At 46.5% G+C, this 18,812-nt stretch overlaps 1 protein-coding gene across 47 annotated transcripts in view; it reads right to left on the minus strand.

The window, feature by feature from the left end:
- Positions 1-7,825: 7,825 nt before the first annotated feature.
- The window catches only part of Tcf7l2 (transcription factor 7 like 2), a 187,642-nt gene continuing 176,655 nt past the window's right edge, over positions 7,826-18,812 (minus strand). For 14 of the 47 annotated variants that reach the window (XM_078047218.1, XM_078047299.1, XM_078047129.1 and 11 more), the window contains 4 exons: positions 17,277-17,325; positions 16,643-16,693; positions 15,243-15,315; positions 7,826-9,969 (listed from right to left, as the gene is read on the minus strand). In XM_078047218.1, coding sequence (XP_077903344.1) covers positions 9,549-9,969; positions 15,243-15,315; positions 16,643-16,693; positions 17,277-17,325 — 594 coding nt within the window. In that variant the 3' untranslated portion in view covers positions 7,826-9,548. Of the gene's footprint in view, positions 9,970-13,659; positions 14,627-15,242; positions 15,316-16,642; positions 16,694-17,276; positions 17,326-18,812 lie in introns of those variants that run through there. The other 33 variants (XM_078047337.1, XM_078047799.1, XM_078047637.1 and 30 more) reach the window with 11 other exon arrangements.

The following is an 18,812-nucleotide window of genomic DNA, read 5'->3' on the forward strand; positions in this document are numbered from 1 at the left end:
GACACCAAGGGACAGCTCTAGCTTCACTACCACGCCGGGACTTCCCCTTCCTGCTCGCCCCGTCCACCTGGCACCCCATAGATACCACGACAGTTTCTAGCAGAATTCAATGGAAGTGACTGATACAACTTGAATCTGTTTTGTTGTTACTTATTCTTTTTTTGGGGGGGGAGAGAAGTACCAGGGATTGAACTCAAGGGCACTTGACCCCTGGGCCACATCCCCAGCCCTAATTAGTATTTTATTGAGAGACAGGGTCTCAATGAGTTGCTTAGCACCTCACTTTTGCTGAGGCTGGCTTTGAACTTGCAATCCTCCTGCCTCAGCCTCCAGAGCTGCTGGGATGATGGGTGTGCGCCACCGCCCAGCTATTGTTACTTATTCTTAAAGGCCATTCCAGAAAGCCCCACTCCACCTAAACCTTTTTTTGCTGTGAATTTTCTGCCATACCCAGTCACATAAAGCCGACAGGGGTGAGGGTGAGGGCTTGGCAGTACATAGCTTGTCCGGTACATAGCAACCACCACTCCTTTCGAATGCACAGGAAGTTAGTGTCGCTTAAGCTGGTCCTTCACAATGCTGTAAATCAAGTGAATGGGGCATTAGCCTCCCCCCCACCCCAAAAAACTTGTGTCACAGCCACAGTGACTCCCCACCGGGGTCCCACTCCACAGAGCCGGGGCAGCCATAGCTGCAGGGTTTTATTGCTTGTGCAGACAACACAGAGCCTAGTGGCCTTGTATTTCACTCCCCTTCAAATATCGCCTCCACAGGGCATGCATAACCTGAGAAAAATCCCGAGCAATCTGTGGGTGTTGGATGAGAACCACCACACTGCCCACCTCCTCTACTACTGAGGGTCAGTTAGCTTGACCCAGTTTTGGGCCATCAAGATTGAAGCTATTGGGCTGGGGATGTGGCTCAAGCGGTAGTGCGCTCGCCTGGCATGCGGGCGGCCCGGGTTCGATCCCCAGCACCACATACCAACAAAGATGTTGTGTCCGCCGAGAACTAAAAAAAAACTAAAAAATAAATATTAAAAATTCTCTCTCTCTCTCTCTCTCTCTCTCTCTCTCTCTCTCTCCTCTCACTGTCTCTTTAAAAAAAAAAACAAAAAGATTGAAGCTATTATGACCGTCTACCAAAGTCAAACATAGGCCATTTGGGTATTCCTCTTTGTGAATTAGCAAGTCCCAGTTTGGGGTTGTGTTTTGCTCATTTTTTTTTTTTTAAATGGATTGCACTCTTTTCTTTTGATATTTGGGAATTTTTATACTGTTGGATATTTGTCCCTTGCCAGATAAGTGTGTCACAAACACTGTCTTCTGGACTGCAGCTTGTCTTTTCACTCTGTAAGTGAGTTTGTGATCCTTGTAGCACAGGAACACGGCAGAGAAATGTTCTTGATAACATGTTCTCTACAAAACACAGCTAATGGTAGACTTACGGTGGGACACTGATTGCTTTTCCCTCCAAGCTCCGAAAACTGAAGCCACTGGTGACCAGCATCCTGCTGGAAGTTCCTGCCAGAATGCAAGACTTGAAATCTCTAACCCGCAGTGTACTCTTCTATAAAACAGGGACAATAATTATACCTGCCACGCAGAATTTTTGTAAAGGTTAAATGAGATGTGAAATACGATTGGTGCAAATCTTGGTAGATTGTATTTTTTGTGCCCAATGATTTCTTCTGATATGATCCTACAATTATACAACCACACCCTCTGCCATTTGACTTCATCGGTCAGCTATGGACAGAGTGTACTTTCCCAACTTCTTGGTGTGTGGAAAGCCACTGCTTTCAGGGAAAGAGACACATTGAACAGATCTGAACTCAGGCTAGCCTGGAGACAGGCACAGCTGATCCCATTAGAATCCCAGTTAGCTCAGACCTGATAATAAGAAAGAGAAATGCTTGCTCTTGTAAGCTCTGATACTAGGATAGAGTGTTACACAGCATTATTGCAGAACCAGCTAACAAATATACTGAGCAAATAATTTATGCTTAATAAATAGTAACTATTTAACTAAAGTGTTAGTTTCCTCTTCTGAAAATTGCAGCTAATACTATATCAGAGCTGTTAAAAGAATTAATAGAGGGCTGGGGATGTGGCTCAAGGCTCACCTGGCATGCGTGCGGCCCGGGTTCGATCCTCAGCACCACATACCAACAAAGATGTTGTGTCTGCCGAGAACTAAAAAAAAAAATAAATATTAAAAATTCTCTCTCTCTCTCTCTCCCCTCTCACGCTCTCTTAAAAAAAAAAAGAATTAATAGAGGTAATAGACTTGTAAAGAGTTTTAGTCCACAGAGCAATTATTCAGGAGGATGTTAACAGGCATTATCCTCTCAAACAATCTTCCATTGTCAATTACATTTGGGAAATGTTGTTGGTGAAGGTAAAGAAGAGTCTTCACGACAGCCTTTCATGGAACCTTATAAATTAATGAGCATTTTGAAATGCTAAGAGGAAGTACAATATAAAATGTTACCCACAGCCGGGTGCAGTGGCACCTGTAATCCCAGTGGCTCAGGAGGTTGAGGCAGGAGGATTGTGAGTTCAAAGCCAGCCTCAGCAACTTAGAGAGGCCCTAAGCAACTTAGCAAGACCCTGTCTCAAAATAAAATATAAAAAGGACTGGGTTGTGGCTCAGTGGATAAGTGCCCCTGGGTTCAATCCCCAGTACCAAAAAAACCAAAAAAAAAACAAAAAAAAAACAGTTTCCCACAGATTTGACCTAGATGACTCCATAGTACTAAGGCTTTATGGAGCTGATTTGGGAAATGCTGGCAAAATATCCTTAGTAAAATGCCCATCAATAAACTTTATTTTAATAAATACATTTTATACATCATGATATTACATTTTAAATATAAAGATTATTATTATTATTATTATTATTATTATTCAACATATTACAGCTATTATTATTGTTCAGACCTGGCTTTTAAACTGTTTTTCTCTTGTAGAAAGAGTAATTTTACATAATGCATCACACACATACAACAATACAATCTGTGTTCCATTTCATTCTTATATCTTTACAATGCTGGCCTAGGTTCATTGAATTGCTCTCCTGACCTATCCATAGGTTGCAACCCATAATTTGAAACACTATTTAATTTGAATGTACGATACCATAATAATTATTCATATACATTTAATATTCTTCTGATTTCTAAGATTCTCTAACTTCTGGTGCTGAGTCCAAAATTACTCTAAGTAACTATCACTTGTCTTTATTATTATATACCAGCATGAGAAACCAAACCAAAACAAAACCTTCTGCACACAGTGGATGCAAGTACACCTTGTGGTCTCATAATAAAAGCCTCTCCCAAGGGCTTGGCTCCAATAGCCCTCCCCGTCATCGCCCCCACAGCCTCTCACTAACCGGGCAGATGCTGTGTTTTTGTCATAAGAAATACAGAATGGCCTTTAGCCACACAGGCTCCTGAGTCAGGTTTCTAGGTTCAAATCAGCCTCAGTCTCCCCATATATGTGCTTTTGTGAAAGCCACTCAACTTCACAAGAAAGAGAAATGCTTGTTCTTGTAAACTCCTGATGTTAGGCTGCTCTTTACGCAGCATTATTGCAGAACTAGCTGACAAATACACTTGGCATATGATTTGTGCTTAGTAAATAATATTATCCTTGCATAAACTCATTTTTTTTAAGTTGCATTTTGTACTATGGTACAGGATTGAACTCAGAGGGCAAAATGGGGGGCCAACCTGTTTTCACACTTTGTGCCAGTGCCTGAAACTGCAGCTGGTAAAAATAAATGCCTAAGAAATAGTTGTCGAATGAATGAAGGAAGGTGCTTACTGGAAGCTACATCAAATGTACTTGCAAGATGCTAGCTTTTAAAAAAGCCAGGTTTAAAGCCAGAACTTAACAGTGCTACCTGTCAAAGCCACAGCATGCCAGAGCTCCTGGCAGGTCTTGGCCAGCGCCCCAACCTGGGGATGGTAAACCAGACCTGGGGTGGGAGACCAGAGGCCAACCTCAGATGGGCATTCCTCAGGAAATCGAGTCCAAGGCCCTCCCTGTTCACTCGTGATCCCAGCTCTGGTCTGCGGCACTTACCTTGGGCACTGTTCACAGAGACGCTTAGGCTACACCTTAGTTGCATTCCAAAGAGCTTTAATTAAAAACCCACTTCTACGCCACAGAAGCATCTTAGCCAGGGCTGCGGCTCCCCAACAGGGGAAATCATTTTCAGAGAGCCATTAAGGTCAAATGAATCGCCATGGAGGGGTCACAGTGTCCCTGGGCCATGAGCATGTGTCTTCCACAGCTAGATTTCTGTGGTTTTCTAACTCGGGGGTTGAAGAGCGGGACTTGCAGAATCCCAAGGAAAAATAAAGACATATAGATGGCTGGCCTTTGGCTTCTGTGGTCATAACATTATGACGTACCATTCCAGGTGAACCTTCCAATATCTGAAATGGAAGACCACCTGCTATAACCGTCACTGCCTCACGGGCCTACCTGAGACCAGTTCCAGCTGCCCATTCTGGAGGGCTCTGTGCTAGGACTGCATTTGTCTCTGGATCAATGAAATAGGCTGCATGGTGGTCCCCAAACATAAATGTCCTCATCCTAATCCTAGGACTTAGGAGTAAGAATTTATATGTCAAAAGATATGATTCAGGATCTAAAGAGAACAGACACCTCAGGATTACCCAGGTGGGCCTGGGTCACAATCACAGGTGTCCTTATAAGAGAGCAGCAGAGGGAATTTGGGGACAGACTCAAAGAAGGAGAGGTGAAGATGGAGGCAGAGATCGGATTAGTGTGGCTACAACTCAAGGAAGGCCAAGGCTGCAGGAGGCCACTGAAGTTGAACCAGGCAAGGAACATTTATCTTCAGTGCCTTCAGAGGGGACGTGGCCCTGCCATCCCTTGATTTCTGATTTCTGGCCTGCAGGACTGTGAGGGAATCCATTATTTTTTGTGTGTGTGGGAATGTGTTACAGCAGTTACAGAAAATTCCATATTTAGGTGAGAAGAGCCTCAAAGTATGGATCGAACATTGACGGGCAATAAAGCATGTGGCTAGGATGGAGCAGGAAAGCGAGTCTGAGCTCGGAGATTCCCACATCCTGTGCGTCCTTGGTGCAATTCCTTTGCATTCCCTGTGTGCAAATAGATTTGGCGAGGTCCATCAGCCAGGAAGGACATGACTCCTAGAGGAGATGGCGAGAGTGAATCCTGGTCTCCTAGGTGTTGTCTCCGGGTCTCTCGGGAACAAAACCCCTCAGATCCACTTTCACAGATGAAAGCAGAAGATGCTGAGTTTGAAATTCAACTCTTTAGGAAGACGTCCAACAGAGGCAGAGAGGAGGTGGTGAAGGGCAGGACTGGGGGACTGGGACCCGGACTGCTGAGAACAAGGTGAGCCGAGAAAAGAAAGTTCCATATTTAGGTGGAAAGAGCCTCAAAGTCCGGATCAAACATCGGAGGGCAGTAGAGCGTGTGGCTAGGTGACCTGCACTGTGAATTTTAGAAATCGGTCTGCCCTCAGACTGGCTGATGACAGGGGGGCCGCCGCCCTCTGCCCTTCCCCTGGCCTTTGTATGGAGTTACCTCCCAACATGGCTGAAAGGGCTAAGGAGGTCACCAACACCCGGGAAGTTGTGAGAACAGAACACTGGGAAGCCCTGAGGAAGGTCTCTGTCCTTCTGCTTCTCTCACGACACAGCGTGGAGCTGGCACACCTCACTCCTTCCTTTCTCCCATGAATAGAGCACCCACTGTGTGCCCAGCACGGAACCAGGACCCTCGTATGTGGCAGTGAACATGAAAGTCACGCTCCTGCCGCTCTAGAGGGCTCTCTAAAGGGTCCTCACCCAGTGGCACCAGAGGCTGCGGCAGGAGGATGGCAACTTCCAGGCCAGCCTGAGCAACCTAGAGACCTGATCTCTAAATTTAAAAAAAAAATGGGGTGGGGGGGGATTGGGAATGTAGCTCAGTGGCAGAGCACCCCTGGGTTCAATCCCTAGTATAGTGAGAGAGACAAAGGGAGAAAGGGTTTTCAATTGGGGTGACTTTGCCATACTCCCCACTCCGGGGACATAGGGCAATGTCTGGACACATTTCTAGTTGCCATGATTTTGTCAGGAGCAGAGGTGCTATTAGGACCCCATGGGTAGAAGCCAGTGATGTTGATGAACATCCTACAATGTACAGGTCCAAGATGTCATAGCACCGGCTGATACACTGTGTCCCTGAGTGGCCTAAGGAGGCAATGTCTGTTGGTGCCATGGTGCATGGCGAGCTAAAGCGAGGAAAGACAGGGCTGCAAGAGACATCAGCCACCCTCACGGGGTGGTGACAGGCAGGCCTGTGAGCAGGTGTCCTGAACATGTCCTACAGAGTCCCGAACATGAGGAAGAATTTTCTAGGCAGGAGAGCAAATGTGCTCTTAGGTGGCTTAGGTCTCTAGCAGAGGGGACAGTGGGTAGGTGGGCATGTGAGGCAGAGGAGGGGGTGGGGACACACGGAAGCCTTTCCAAAGACTGTCCCATCACCCTGTGCGGGAGTGGAAGGACCATCTCTTCTACAAGAAGCAGCTTCACTTGGTTAAGAAGGTGGCTTGGAGTCAGGTCTCCATCTAAGTCCCAACTCATGAAGTCTTGGACAAAACACTTTTGCGTTTCTAAATCCATTTTTAGAAAAAAAAGGCAGAGGGAGCTGGGGGAGAATAATGTCTTCCTCAGGTGGCAGTGTTAGGATTAAATGAGAAAATGCACATAGACGGCTTGGCACACGGCCACCAATAACACACAGTGCTCTTATTTGTGTTTTCAAAGGTCACTCTGGGCCCAGTGTGCAGAATAAAATGGGAAAGGACAACCAGAAACACTCTTCACCGGGAATACCAAACAAAGCAAAAAACAAAATACTGAAATTTCACAGAACAAAAACTAGCTCGGGCAAGGCAGTTTCCGAGGAGCTTTAAAGTCCTTGATGCGACACCGTGGTAACCTTAAGGAACAACAACAGCAACACGAACCGCTTCTGTGCCCATTGAAATCACAATCCTTTGAAGGTGCAGATGTCCTAGATTCCCAGAACAACAGATCCATCCATCCATCCACTTTATCCACCCTGTGGAAACCTTGGGAAGATCTTTACTGCGGCCCTCCTCAGCGATGGTAACAAACGGGCATCCTTGCCAGCGTACAGCCAAGAGTCCCACAGACAGCAAGACCCTTGCATACCCACTAAGGGAATCACCTTGGTGCAGTTTTCAGGAAATCCACTTGCTTGCTGCTAAAGAAAGGGTTTCAGGGTAACTGCTTGCAGCTCTCCCAACAGAAAGTTCTTGGAAAGAAGTTAGGCTACTTCTACATCCATGGTCGCCAGGTAGTAACCATGGTTCCTAAACTGAGCCAGTGTCATTCACCAGAATTAAATCCTTCCTGTTCAACACTGTGAGAGGGACATGCAGGACACAGCAGAGTAACTGTTTTGCAGCCAATCAAGTGACCTCTACTGCTGATTGATCAACTTACTGGTAGTGGCACAGTTGAATACGGGGAAAGATGCCTTAGAGACCCGTTTTTCCCCATAATCTTCACTATAAATGACACATGATACAAACCAGGTACACAGGCTACCAAATGGGCATTCAGGATGCAGGAGGGGAGTCACCTCCTTCCAAGAGTGCAAGACCACCTTTTGGTTATCTGGTCACCACCCAATACCCACACACGGTCTCAGGGCCCAACCTGGGAATGCATTTCTCATGCATTTTCCAAATTTCCAATTTCCAAAGAGATAAAAATCCAAATCACAGAAACAAGTGACCAGTCTTTATCTGCACATACTAAGTTGCTTTTATTAATCCAGAACGGCATGCTACAGATACTGTACAGCATGAACATTTATTCATTACAAAAATGGCTTCCAAACCATTAAAAATGAACTTGGAATAAGAGCATAAAACGGAACAGTAACATCACAACTGTTAAGAAACATTCAAAGTATTCACAAAAAATGTTATAGTTAGCATTTTAATAAACCAGAGAAAAATCGGAGACAGTTTTACAATCGCTTCATGTCAACTACAATGGCACTGAATGAACAGGTTTCAGCTTTATACAGCATTTTGCAACATCAACATGCCTAGGTTTTTTTTATTTTTAAAGTTCGCTACCTACTTGTATGTCTTGTGTGTACATAAAAGCGGCAGCTGGTTTTTTCATTTTAAGAGTAATCTAATATACAGAATTTTGGCCCTTAAGGGTTTATACCTCTTCATTTAAAATGCTTTCTGGACAATCTGCTACCAAACACATTTTGTTATAGGTGACATTAAAACTACATACAAATCTACCTATGTAACATCACAGCAAAACATGGTGAACAGAAAGTACAGCATCAAAAAGAGGGAGAAAGCTAAAGTCAATGAGAATTTTGGCACATCAAGTTTTGCACACGGCAGTCCATGTCCTAAGGGCACAGGGCATTTGACTAGGAGTTCACAGGGGAAACGGGCGGTTCCCACTGCTGCTCAGACAGCTTCGCTAGGATTCCCTCACTAATGTTCAAGTCTTGTTTTACATAATGGCTTTTAAAGCAACTTTTGTTAATGCTACTGATCCTTAATGCAACTATGAATGTCCATTTGGCGGCGTCTGGGTTTCATACAGAGAGAGAGAGAGAGAAAAAAAAAAAAATAAAAGTCAAAAAAGGGAAACAAAAAAATATATACACATTTTATATATAAACTTAAAAACCTTGTACAAATGAGTTGTTATATATAAGATGCTTATGCTAAGGGGGAAAAAAACTTTATACAGTTTCAAGAAAAAGGAAAACATATTTAAAAAGGGACGACGTACAGGTACAAGCAATCTCTAAAGCAATAAATACTACTGGTCCAACAGCGTTGTGATTCCATTAATTGTTGAGTAGCATCCCCCTCCCCCCAAAAGAACAACACCATGGAACAAGGTATATTAACACATTTTAACCCTTTGTTTCTGTACATTTAAACAATAACAAGTAACATCACAATAAAAGTTGTTTCACACAGGAAAAAAAAAAAAAAAAAAAAAGGTAATGGCACTGCATTCACCGTGCCCCTGTGGTTTAAAAACCAGGTGTAAAATGATTGGTTCGCAAGCTCGTATTTAATACAAATAATACAGAACCAACTCCGTCTGGAGGGCTGCTTCAAAATTGCTTCTCTTTTTTTTTTTTTTCCTTTTTGTTTTTTAATCAGTCTTTTAAAACTAAGCTATCCAAACTACATAACAGTTATGTATATATATATATTTTTTAAACGCTACAAAGACTTTAAACAGCTGTTGATAAAAATTTTGGTAGAATCATGAGGTTCTTCTCTCATCTACATATTTAAAAGGAGAAATTGAAATAAGAATGGGTCAAATATTGACCAATGAACTCGATAAACATCAACTCATGTAGCCACGTGGCACAAAATTAAAAGAGTACAAAACAAAAGCTTTCCGGTGGGGGGAGGCAAACCAAGGACCGGGGGGACACTCACACCAGGCGGGACACCGAGAGCTATTCTAAAGACTTGGTGACGAGGGACAGCGGCTGGGGCTGCGTCCCGGCCAGCGCGCTGTGGGAATGTAAGGAAGACGTCGACGGCTGTGCGAGCGAGGAGGGGGCGAGGGGTGGCTGCAGGGCGGCAGGTGGCAGGTCCAGGGCCCCGTTGGGACAGAGGGCGGAGGCCTTGCCGTGGGCGGCCTCGGCCAGCAGGAGCGCGGGCGGCGGGGGCATCATGGCCAGGTGGGCCAGGGGGTCGGGCTTCAGGGACAGCGAGAGCGGCTGGGTCTGCTCAGTCTGTGCCTTGGCGTCGGGGGGAGGGGAGCCCAGCGGGTGCGGGGAGGGGGGCGGCGAGTCTAGTAAGCTTCCATCTGAAGAGGGTGGGCTGAGGCAGCTGCCTCCACCTTGTATGTAGCGAACGCACTTTTTTTTTCTCCTAGAAACAGGGGAGAGAGTCATCTGTGAATAACAGGCAAAGATGCCAAGGGACAGTTCATCTAATGCTAGCGGCCAGGGGACATCAGCTAGCTGATACCCTGCAGCATGGCACTCCCGGTGCCAGGCTGCCCGGCTCCCTGGACCACATGGCCCTCTCTAGGTCTGCTCTGACACACAGGACACTGGGGAGGATGCCCTACCTGCTGGCCCACCCGAGGTCCCACCCCTGCCCAGCTAGAAGTGAGCCGACTACAGGGGTCACCTGCGTAGGGTGGCACCCATTGGCCAAAATGGCTTCATCCAAACCGATATTAACAGAAATGCTTATTTCTCCCTGGGCTTAGACGTTCCTTCACTTTCCCACCACATTTCCTTGCCCTCCCTCCCCAAATCCCACCACTACCACCCCCAGCCCCCAATGGTGTATGTGTGTGTGTCTAAAAAGAGAAAGACAGAGCTCCCTCCCCAGCCGCCTCTTATCAATGAGACTCTCAGAATGCTGACTGTTGAGCCCACATAGCTGAAGGCAGCACTAGCAAGAGGCTTAAAGGTTTAACACACCACCACCGTGAGGCTGCCGGCGCCCAGAGAGCTTTCGGGCTTGTCTGTTAAGAACCACACCAAATCAAGAGAGGTCAGAATCAGGTGAGAGGGGAGGGGGAACGAAAATAAAACAAAATCAACTAAAACAAAAAAGAAAAGAAAACCAAAAACAAAACAAACGAAACCAAAAAGAAAAAAAAAAAACTGGAAAGAAAACCACCAAAAACAGGTAGAAGAGGAAAAACAAAGGTGGGGGAGGGGCGAGAATAAGAAAAACAGAAAATGATCCAAAGGAACAAGAATAACTGGTTGTATGGCCTGCAGGTTGTGGATTAAATTAAGATTCAAACTTGATTTTTTAAAAAATTTTTCATTGATCATTTTTTTTTTTTGAAGATTTGGGGCTTCCCCTCCCCCACCCCCTGGTGAAAAGGTTGGAAGGACAGACGGTGAGGATGGGATGGAGGGGCATCATGGCCTTGACAAAATGCTGAGGCCAGGAAGTGGAGGGCGCAGCACAAGCCAGTCACAGAGGAGTGACCACCAAGAAGAAGTGCCAGGGAATCACAGCAGGGACCTTCCTGGGGCTGGGGTCCTCATGTCTGAACCACAAAGACACTCTACCCTGCACCAAAACCGGAATCTCCCCTCTCCACTGCCTGTTTATGGAAGGAACAGGAATGTGAATTTCAGAGCCTTTCTTGCTTATCATCAAAGGATGAAGTCAGGGAAAATCAACCGAGAGATTGGACTTCAAAGCCTCTCCCACCCTTAATCCCAGTCTGATGGGATCACACTTGGTAGGAAAGGTGATCCTGGGATCAACCCACTAATGCTGTAAACATAATGCAGATACAGGATGTGCGCACGCTCATCCAAGGACCCTTCAATATGCAGTCAGAACCAGGGCCCCAACACTCCACCTGAAAAGAAGGGTGTGAGCACCTGGCCAAGATGCTGCCTGCCCACTTGAAGGCGACCCCTGCTAGACAGTGACACTGGCCTTTGAGTCAGGGGTGTACTGAGCGCCTCCTCTGCTCCTCACGCTTGTCAGTGCCCGGGGCGTGGACTCCACAAGATGGCAGGGAAGGGAAGGAGGGTGGAAGGGAGCACGCTCGGTCCTGCCAGCCTCTTAGAGGCTGAGACCCATCCGGGGCTGGTGGCTCAAGTCTGTCTGTCCCCACTGGGTCAGAAGGAACTCTGGGGGGGCAGGGGCAGCCCCCTGTCACCCTCAGTTTGGTGAAGTTCCTTTTTCTCCCTGGGATAGACTGGCACAGACTACAGGATTCTGCTCCCATCCCAGGAGCCAAGGTAAACAATCAAGCCTCTCCATTTTAAACCATCTTAGCCTGCAGATCCAAACATGCTCAGAAACTAAGATGTCCATGCATTTTTAAAATGGGGGGAGGGGCAGAGGGGGCGGGGAAAGGCATATGCAAAACTGAGAAAGCAATGGGGGAAACGAGAGTGGAGAGGACAGGTGAAGGGAAGGAGGGGAGACCATTAGGCAAGGGGTGGCATCAAGCAGCATTCCAGGCTCTCTCAGGGTAGAGTGAAGAGCAACTTGGTGGGCTCAAAACAGAGGCTGGTTAGGGTGCTCCTGGGTGAACTCAGGAGCCCTGCTTGGCAGAGGACTCAGGGCCTTCCTCGCCCCTCCCGCCCTCCTGATGACATGAAGGTTCCAATCCCGGGGATGCATGGGGCACTCTGAACATGGGACACGAAGACGATGGTGACAGAGCGATGCTCCCAACAGGGCGGAGGGAAAGGCAGCTGGACACACGTGTCAGGAAATGCCTCGGTTTGCAACTGCTCTTCTCTGTCCCCCCACCACCCCCTTTTCTTAAAAGCACATTTTGTCCTATTGATATTCCCATCAAGCCACATGTGGTCATGGCCACGTTAAAAGGAAGAGTTGGGCAGGGGAAGAAGGACAGGTTACTACTTGTATAAAACCCCGACTCCTACCCGCCCGTCTAGGCATCTCCATCCATTCCTAGCGTCTTCCATATTTATTCCAAAAGGAAACTACAGACTCTTTCTGATCCCGTTTTGAAAAAAGATAGGAATGAATTTTTTCAGTATATTTAAGGTATGAACTCATGTCCCCCCAAAAATAGCTGCTGGAAGTGTTCTAAGGGGCCTGAGGCAGGAAGAATATCCGGGGAGAGGGCCTGTCACACTGCTCTTATGACCACGGCCCCTCAGCATCCACAGCCATATTGACAGCCCCAAACCTGCGTGTGGGAAACCACACTGTCAAACATGGGACAACTACAAAGGCTTGAGCCACAAAGCATGGCAGTCTTTTTTTTTGGTAAAAATATCAAGAAAATTCTGGTCTCTGAGGAAATGTTCCACCCCGGCTTTCAGCAAGCGTGGGCTGGATGAGGACAGGATATCTGTCCAGGTCAATGTTAGTAGTAGTTAGTAGTAACTTCTAGAAGTGGGGGGAAAAGCCAAATCTAACATGCAGCAACTACTTCTGACACAAAAACACAAAAAGGTGGGAGGCAATAAACCCCTCCCCCAGGAACAGTGTAAACCAACAGGCACACAAGCCGCCCTCACTGTAAGGCCCAGTGAGCTGTGTCCACTGCTCAGGAGGAACGCTCCCACCAGCCAGAGATCTGCCACCACACCGTGTCTCAGGGCGGTTCCCACGGCCGAGGATCCCCCTGCTTGGCAGGTGTCCCCATCTTCCCTGGCTCATCCTGATGACAGACCTACAATCTCTTATCACAGAGCTCCTTCCTGTGCTCCAGAGAAGACCCCAGAGATGTGCTGAAAGGACACTTGCCATCTCTGTGAGAGCTGCTAGCTCTGAGGACCAGGGCCTTCCTCTCCTGCTAGGACTCCATCTAAGGTCCCAAGTCCCTACTCATGACTCCTGCATCACTCCTGCCTTGGGCCCTTTCTCGCTCGTCATCTGTTGGGTCAACTCGAGGCACACTTCACCCATCTCTCAGTACTGGCATCAGAGAAGGGGGTCAGAGACACAGCAGACTCGTCGGCATGCACGTGATGGGATGAACATCTGTTCTAACGTCTAGACATGGAGCACATGGCAGAGGCATGGAGGAGAGGGACACGTGACAAGGAGGCACTACAAACAGGGACGCGTGTTGGGGTGTTGAGATACCTACCATCATAATATTCCAAATTCAAAGACTGCTTGTATCAGAACAAAGAAACAACAAATTTAACCAAAGGTGGTCATTAAAGGAAAGGAAAGGAGACAGGAACTAGTTGGTAGCCCTCCACCAAGAAGAAGTACCTACACCTTCCCTGAGATTACAGGTGGGGTGGGAACCTGCCGGTGGAACATGGGACGTGATTTGGACGCTTCTGGGCTGCTCTGATTCATTTAGGAACCACTGCTACATGGTGCACAGGTATGCATACATTTTAACGCTGTGGCTCTGTGCAGCGGGCAGCTGCAGGCCTCGCTGCCCACAGCCCCGCAGCTGTGCATGCCGTTCAATGCCACGCTTCTTTTTTTTAGCACTGTAAAACAATGTCAGCTATACAAGCTCCTCTGTACAGAAATATGTGGTTTTAAAACACAAAACAACAAAGGGGAGATGGGGATAAAAAGGAAGAGTGGGGGAAAAGCCTGTCCAATTCCCAAGGGCACAGGGATGCTCTCGCTGCCACGTTTAACTGGTCCAAACTTGGGAACTGCTGGCTCTCTACACTCAGGACACAGGCAACCGAGGCACTCATTAGGCCAAACCAGTCCAGGACACTGGCTTGCAAAGGACAAGTCTCGGAGCCCGTCAGGGTTTGTCAAGGCTATGGTCTCAGTCCTGCCATCAGGGACACGTTATTTGGAAGAGCAGGGGACAAAGAGAGGAGGAGAAAGTGGAGACAGGAAACAGCATGAAATTAGCAAGAAAATTTTGAAGAATGAGGATCATTAGTCATTGATGCCAGTGGGGGAAGTAGATGGGAAGGAGGTCAAAATAAATTGTCACACTAAGGTACCAGAAGGACAGAGTTATTTGATTTTCCCAAAGGCCTCGCAGTGGTAATATACCTGCACGGTTTGCACCATAAAGTCTGTCGGTCAAGCCCGAACAGTGCCCGACACTTCTTTGGAGTATTTGCATCTGTTAGCATAAGGTAAACACAAAAAATACAACACAATGGTGGGTCGTGCTCAGTCGGATGTGAGATCTCAGCTACAGCTTATTGTCTTCTACAGCACCTTGGCTCTATTTGTTAATCGTCCCTCATCAAGGGCATGAAAGGAAAGGACTTCTATGAGTCAAATGGAAAAAAAAAATCAAATAAAACAATAAAACACACACACACACAAAACAACAACCAGAAACCAAAAAACAACAATAAAAAATAAATAAAAATAGAGAGAGAAGAGGAGGGGAGAAGGTGACGTCATTGGCAGAATTCTACCTAGGCCAGGATGAGGATCCTGGGCTGTCACAAGGGGGTTGGCAGGCAACGTTCCCTGGGAGAGGGCGCGCTGGGGTCTGCAGTCGCTGACCCGAGGAGGCACACGTGATGCTGTTTTACAGTGGCATTTTGGCTAGCAGCAGCGGGAGAACAAGCACATCCCTCATCGAGCCCATACACTTGGCAGTGTCCCACTCCCTCGTGTCTCCTACGATCCACACACAGAGCTATGAAGCAACAGGCCAGAGAAGGGGGAAGGATGGAAGAGACCAGCTGCAAACCAGCACAGCGAATCTGGGAGACTATACACACCTGCAAGGGCCGCACCAGTTATTCTGTTGATCAAGGCCAAAGCGCGCTCGGCATTTCTTAGGAGCGCTCAGGTCTGAATGAGTTCAAGAAAGGAGCGAGCAGAGGAGGAGGACATGGGAGAAAGGGAGAGAGAGAGAGAGAGAGAGAGAGAGAGAGAGAGAGAGAGAGAGAGAGAGAGAGAGAGAGAGAGAGAAGAGGGAGGGAGGGAAGGGAAGGGAGGGGGAGAGAGAGATACAAATAAGAAAAAAATAAAAATAAAAAAGGGAATAAATCAATGACCTGGTTACTAATGGCAAAATATTGACTTTCGTTTTTTAACTTTCTTTACTTTAAAAAAAAAAAAAAAAGGTAAAAATCACATTCTTATTCAACTTGTGAAATTAGCTGTTGCAAATAAAGCTGCAGTATCCCTTCTTTAAGGACTGTGTCTCAGATTCGGTTTGAGCTGCCAAAGGGAAGTTAGGCCTTGGAGAACTCACTTATTCAATTTTTTTTCCTTATTTTTTTAGTTCTGTTTTTCCTTTTTTTTTTTCCTCTCAATTTTTTCTTTTTCTTTCTTTTTTTTTTTTTTAAGAAGAAAATAAAGCGAAGGAGGGAATTAAGTTGTAACATGCTTTTTTCTTCTCAGAGGACAACAGTTTAAAAAAGAAAAAAAAACTACAAATAATAAAAAGAACAGAACAAAACAAAACAGAAAGAAATAAAGAAAGAAAAGGGTCATGGTCTTGGGATATTGCAGCTTTTGGAATGTTCGTCTTTTCTTTTTAATCTCTTTTCGTTAATATTGAGAGAGAAACAGAATGAGGTCAACAGGCTGTGTGGATGAGCCATTAAGGGTTAGTTAGAAGCTCACAGCAGCATTGAAGCAGGCAATGGTCAGTAAAATGCTAGTGGATTTGCAAATTATAAGCAGAAAAGCAAAAGGGAAGAAAAATAAAATAAAATAAAATAAAAAAGCAAAGGAAAAAAATAATCATACTGCGGATGCATGCTTGTGGGAGAAAACTTAGTGGGAGCCATGAAAAAAATGCCATTAGATTAAGGAGGTTTATTACTGAATTCCTTCCATATTTTTTTTTTCTCTTTACCAGTCTCTTTTAAAGAAATACTGCATATTCAATTTGCACAGTTAGTTCAGCTCTAAATCACTGTCATTGCTGCTTAAACAACTGTTATGGAAAAAAATAAATAAACAAAACAGAAGTTAAATTAAATTCAAAAAAACAACAAAAGCAACTGGAAAAAAAAAAAAATCTACCGAAACATACGACACCGTGTAGATGGTCATTTTAAAGGATGTTCAAATGTCATACGTGTTTAATGTTAATAAAACTATAACGGCAAGAAAAATTAAAAAACAGTTTATCAACTATTTTAATGACTCAAAATGACATTAGCACCTGTAATCGGAGGAAGTGAAAGGCAAGGATTTAGGAAACATTCGCTGTGTTCTGAAAAAAAAGAACAAATTATACAAAGCCTTCAAGAATTTTGTTTGTTTGTTTGTAAAAGCCTGGTCTTCTCCCAGGGACCTCTGAGATTGCCTATGCAGTATTTCTAATTCCTTCTAGAGAATGACAAACCTCCTTAATTTAAAATGGGTGCAATTTACCACTGTAAAGGCATGCATCAGAACATTCAGGAACAGCCCAGTTAAGACCCCCGCACTCACACCCCTCCTACTCCCCTAGCCCCTCCTCATCCCTCCTCAGACACATACAAAATAAGCAGACTGCCTAAATCCCCGCAGAGGCATGCCTGCCGCTTGCTCTCCAGTTACAGGCTTTGCAGTTATTTAAAAAACACATTCCACTAGAATTACAATGTGCTTTTTCATGCAACAATGGATGTTACTAGCTTTAAAAGGGCAGTCATGAAGCAATTAATTAAAATGCATAAACAAAAAGGCTGCCTAAGATGCCCCACCCCATGTCCTGGCCTTGAATTTCTCCTGCCTCCCCCCAGATGGAAGCCTGGCATAAGAGTGGCCCTCCAGCTACCGCTTCCTCCTCCATCCTGAGTATCCTGACTTACCATTGGTCTCTCCTGGCTGCTTGTCCCTTTTCCTCTTCTTCTTCTTCCCCTAGATGAACAGATGAAATACAGCGGCTTAGTTCAAGAAAGGCAGGAGGAAGGCGTCTGGGCTCCCCTGGAAGAAGGCAGAGGGGGCACCCTCTTGCCACCTCCACCCTCACCTGTCCCCTGGAGTCTGTCCAACCTCCCATCCCTTTCACCCCGATGCCCCTGAGCTCTGATTCCAGCCAGAGGGATACACGCTTCCTGGAGTAGAGGAGGGATGAGTGGGTGGTGGAGCATGGCAGAGATACCTCTGCTCATCTCAGACCTGAGCCAGGGCATCTCATTCCACCAAAGGGATCATTCAGAAAGGAGCAGATTGCTAGACACTCTCCGTGACAGGCTGGGCAGAGAGCTGCCCTCCCCCATTCTGAATCCAGAAGGACAGCTATAGTGGGCACTTCCTGGGCACAGGTTGAAGAGACTGGGTGGTAGGTGGGACAGGGCCTGGAGTTACCTGCTGGGTAGACATCCACAGAGAAGGCAAGTTCCCCCATTAGCCTGTCTTATACAGAGGCTCCCTGGCTTCTGGCTTCTGATGGGGTGGTACTCCAAGAAACCCATCATAAGTTAAAAATGTGGCTAAGTCTAAGTGCATCTGATCACCTCCCTCCTGAGCCCTGGAGCTCAGGTCCAGCCTACCTCAGATGTGCTCAACACCTGCAACAGCCTACAGCTGTCTCCAATCATCTGACTCAAGCCCACCATCATAATAAAGCACTGAATATCACATGTCTTTACTGAAAGTAGAAAACAGAATGGTTGTATGGGTGTGTCTTCACATGACAAGAAGCTGAAAAATCCTAAGTCAAACCAGCCGGGTGAAGAGGATGGTGAACACTGCCTGGCGACAGTGGCCAGCACCCAGTGGGCACAGTGACTCCTTTAATCCTCATGACAACCTACACACCAGGCATCACTGCCATTCCAATTTCACAGACTTTTCTCAAGTGGCACAGCAAGACGGAGGGCCAGCCTGGAAACTCAGGAGTCTCGTCACCCCGACCCTCGACTCAGGGCTCTGCTGCCCACTACATAACAATACTGGCCCTGCATGGAAGCCCTTGCTAGAAGACCAACAATGACGGACTGCATGGAGCCATCCATCTCTCCAGCCTGGGCCTCCCTGGAATCCTGGCTGCCTGCTAGGGTGGCTGCGGAACTGGAGGGAATTTGTGGGCCAATGTCTGAAGCTCATTGCCCCCTCCCTGGACTGCCCTAACCCTGTCCATGAGTTGGCGGCTGAACGGGAACTGCACTCCAGTGGCCTTACATCCTGGGAGCTCCATAATACCTAAACGCTATCTTTGCGTAAAGTTTCTCACGAATGGTGACGCAGTCGAAGAGAAAAGAACAATAATGGACAGGAACTGAGACTGGGTTAGGCACTGCAGGAACCTCCAGAGAGAGAGGCCATGGGGCTCTGCTCCATCCGAGAGCTGAGAGCACTGTTTTGAGAAGGTAGCTCTATTCTCCTGGGGCACAGGGCCTGTG

This window comes from Ictidomys tridecemlineatus, chromosome 1 (assembly GCF_052094955.1).
Source record: "Ictidomys tridecemlineatus isolate mIctTri1 chromosome 1, mIctTri1.hap1, whole genome shotgun sequence".
Classification (NCBI taxonomy): domain Eukaryota; kingdom Metazoa; phylum Chordata; class Mammalia; order Rodentia; family Sciuridae; genus Ictidomys; species Ictidomys tridecemlineatus.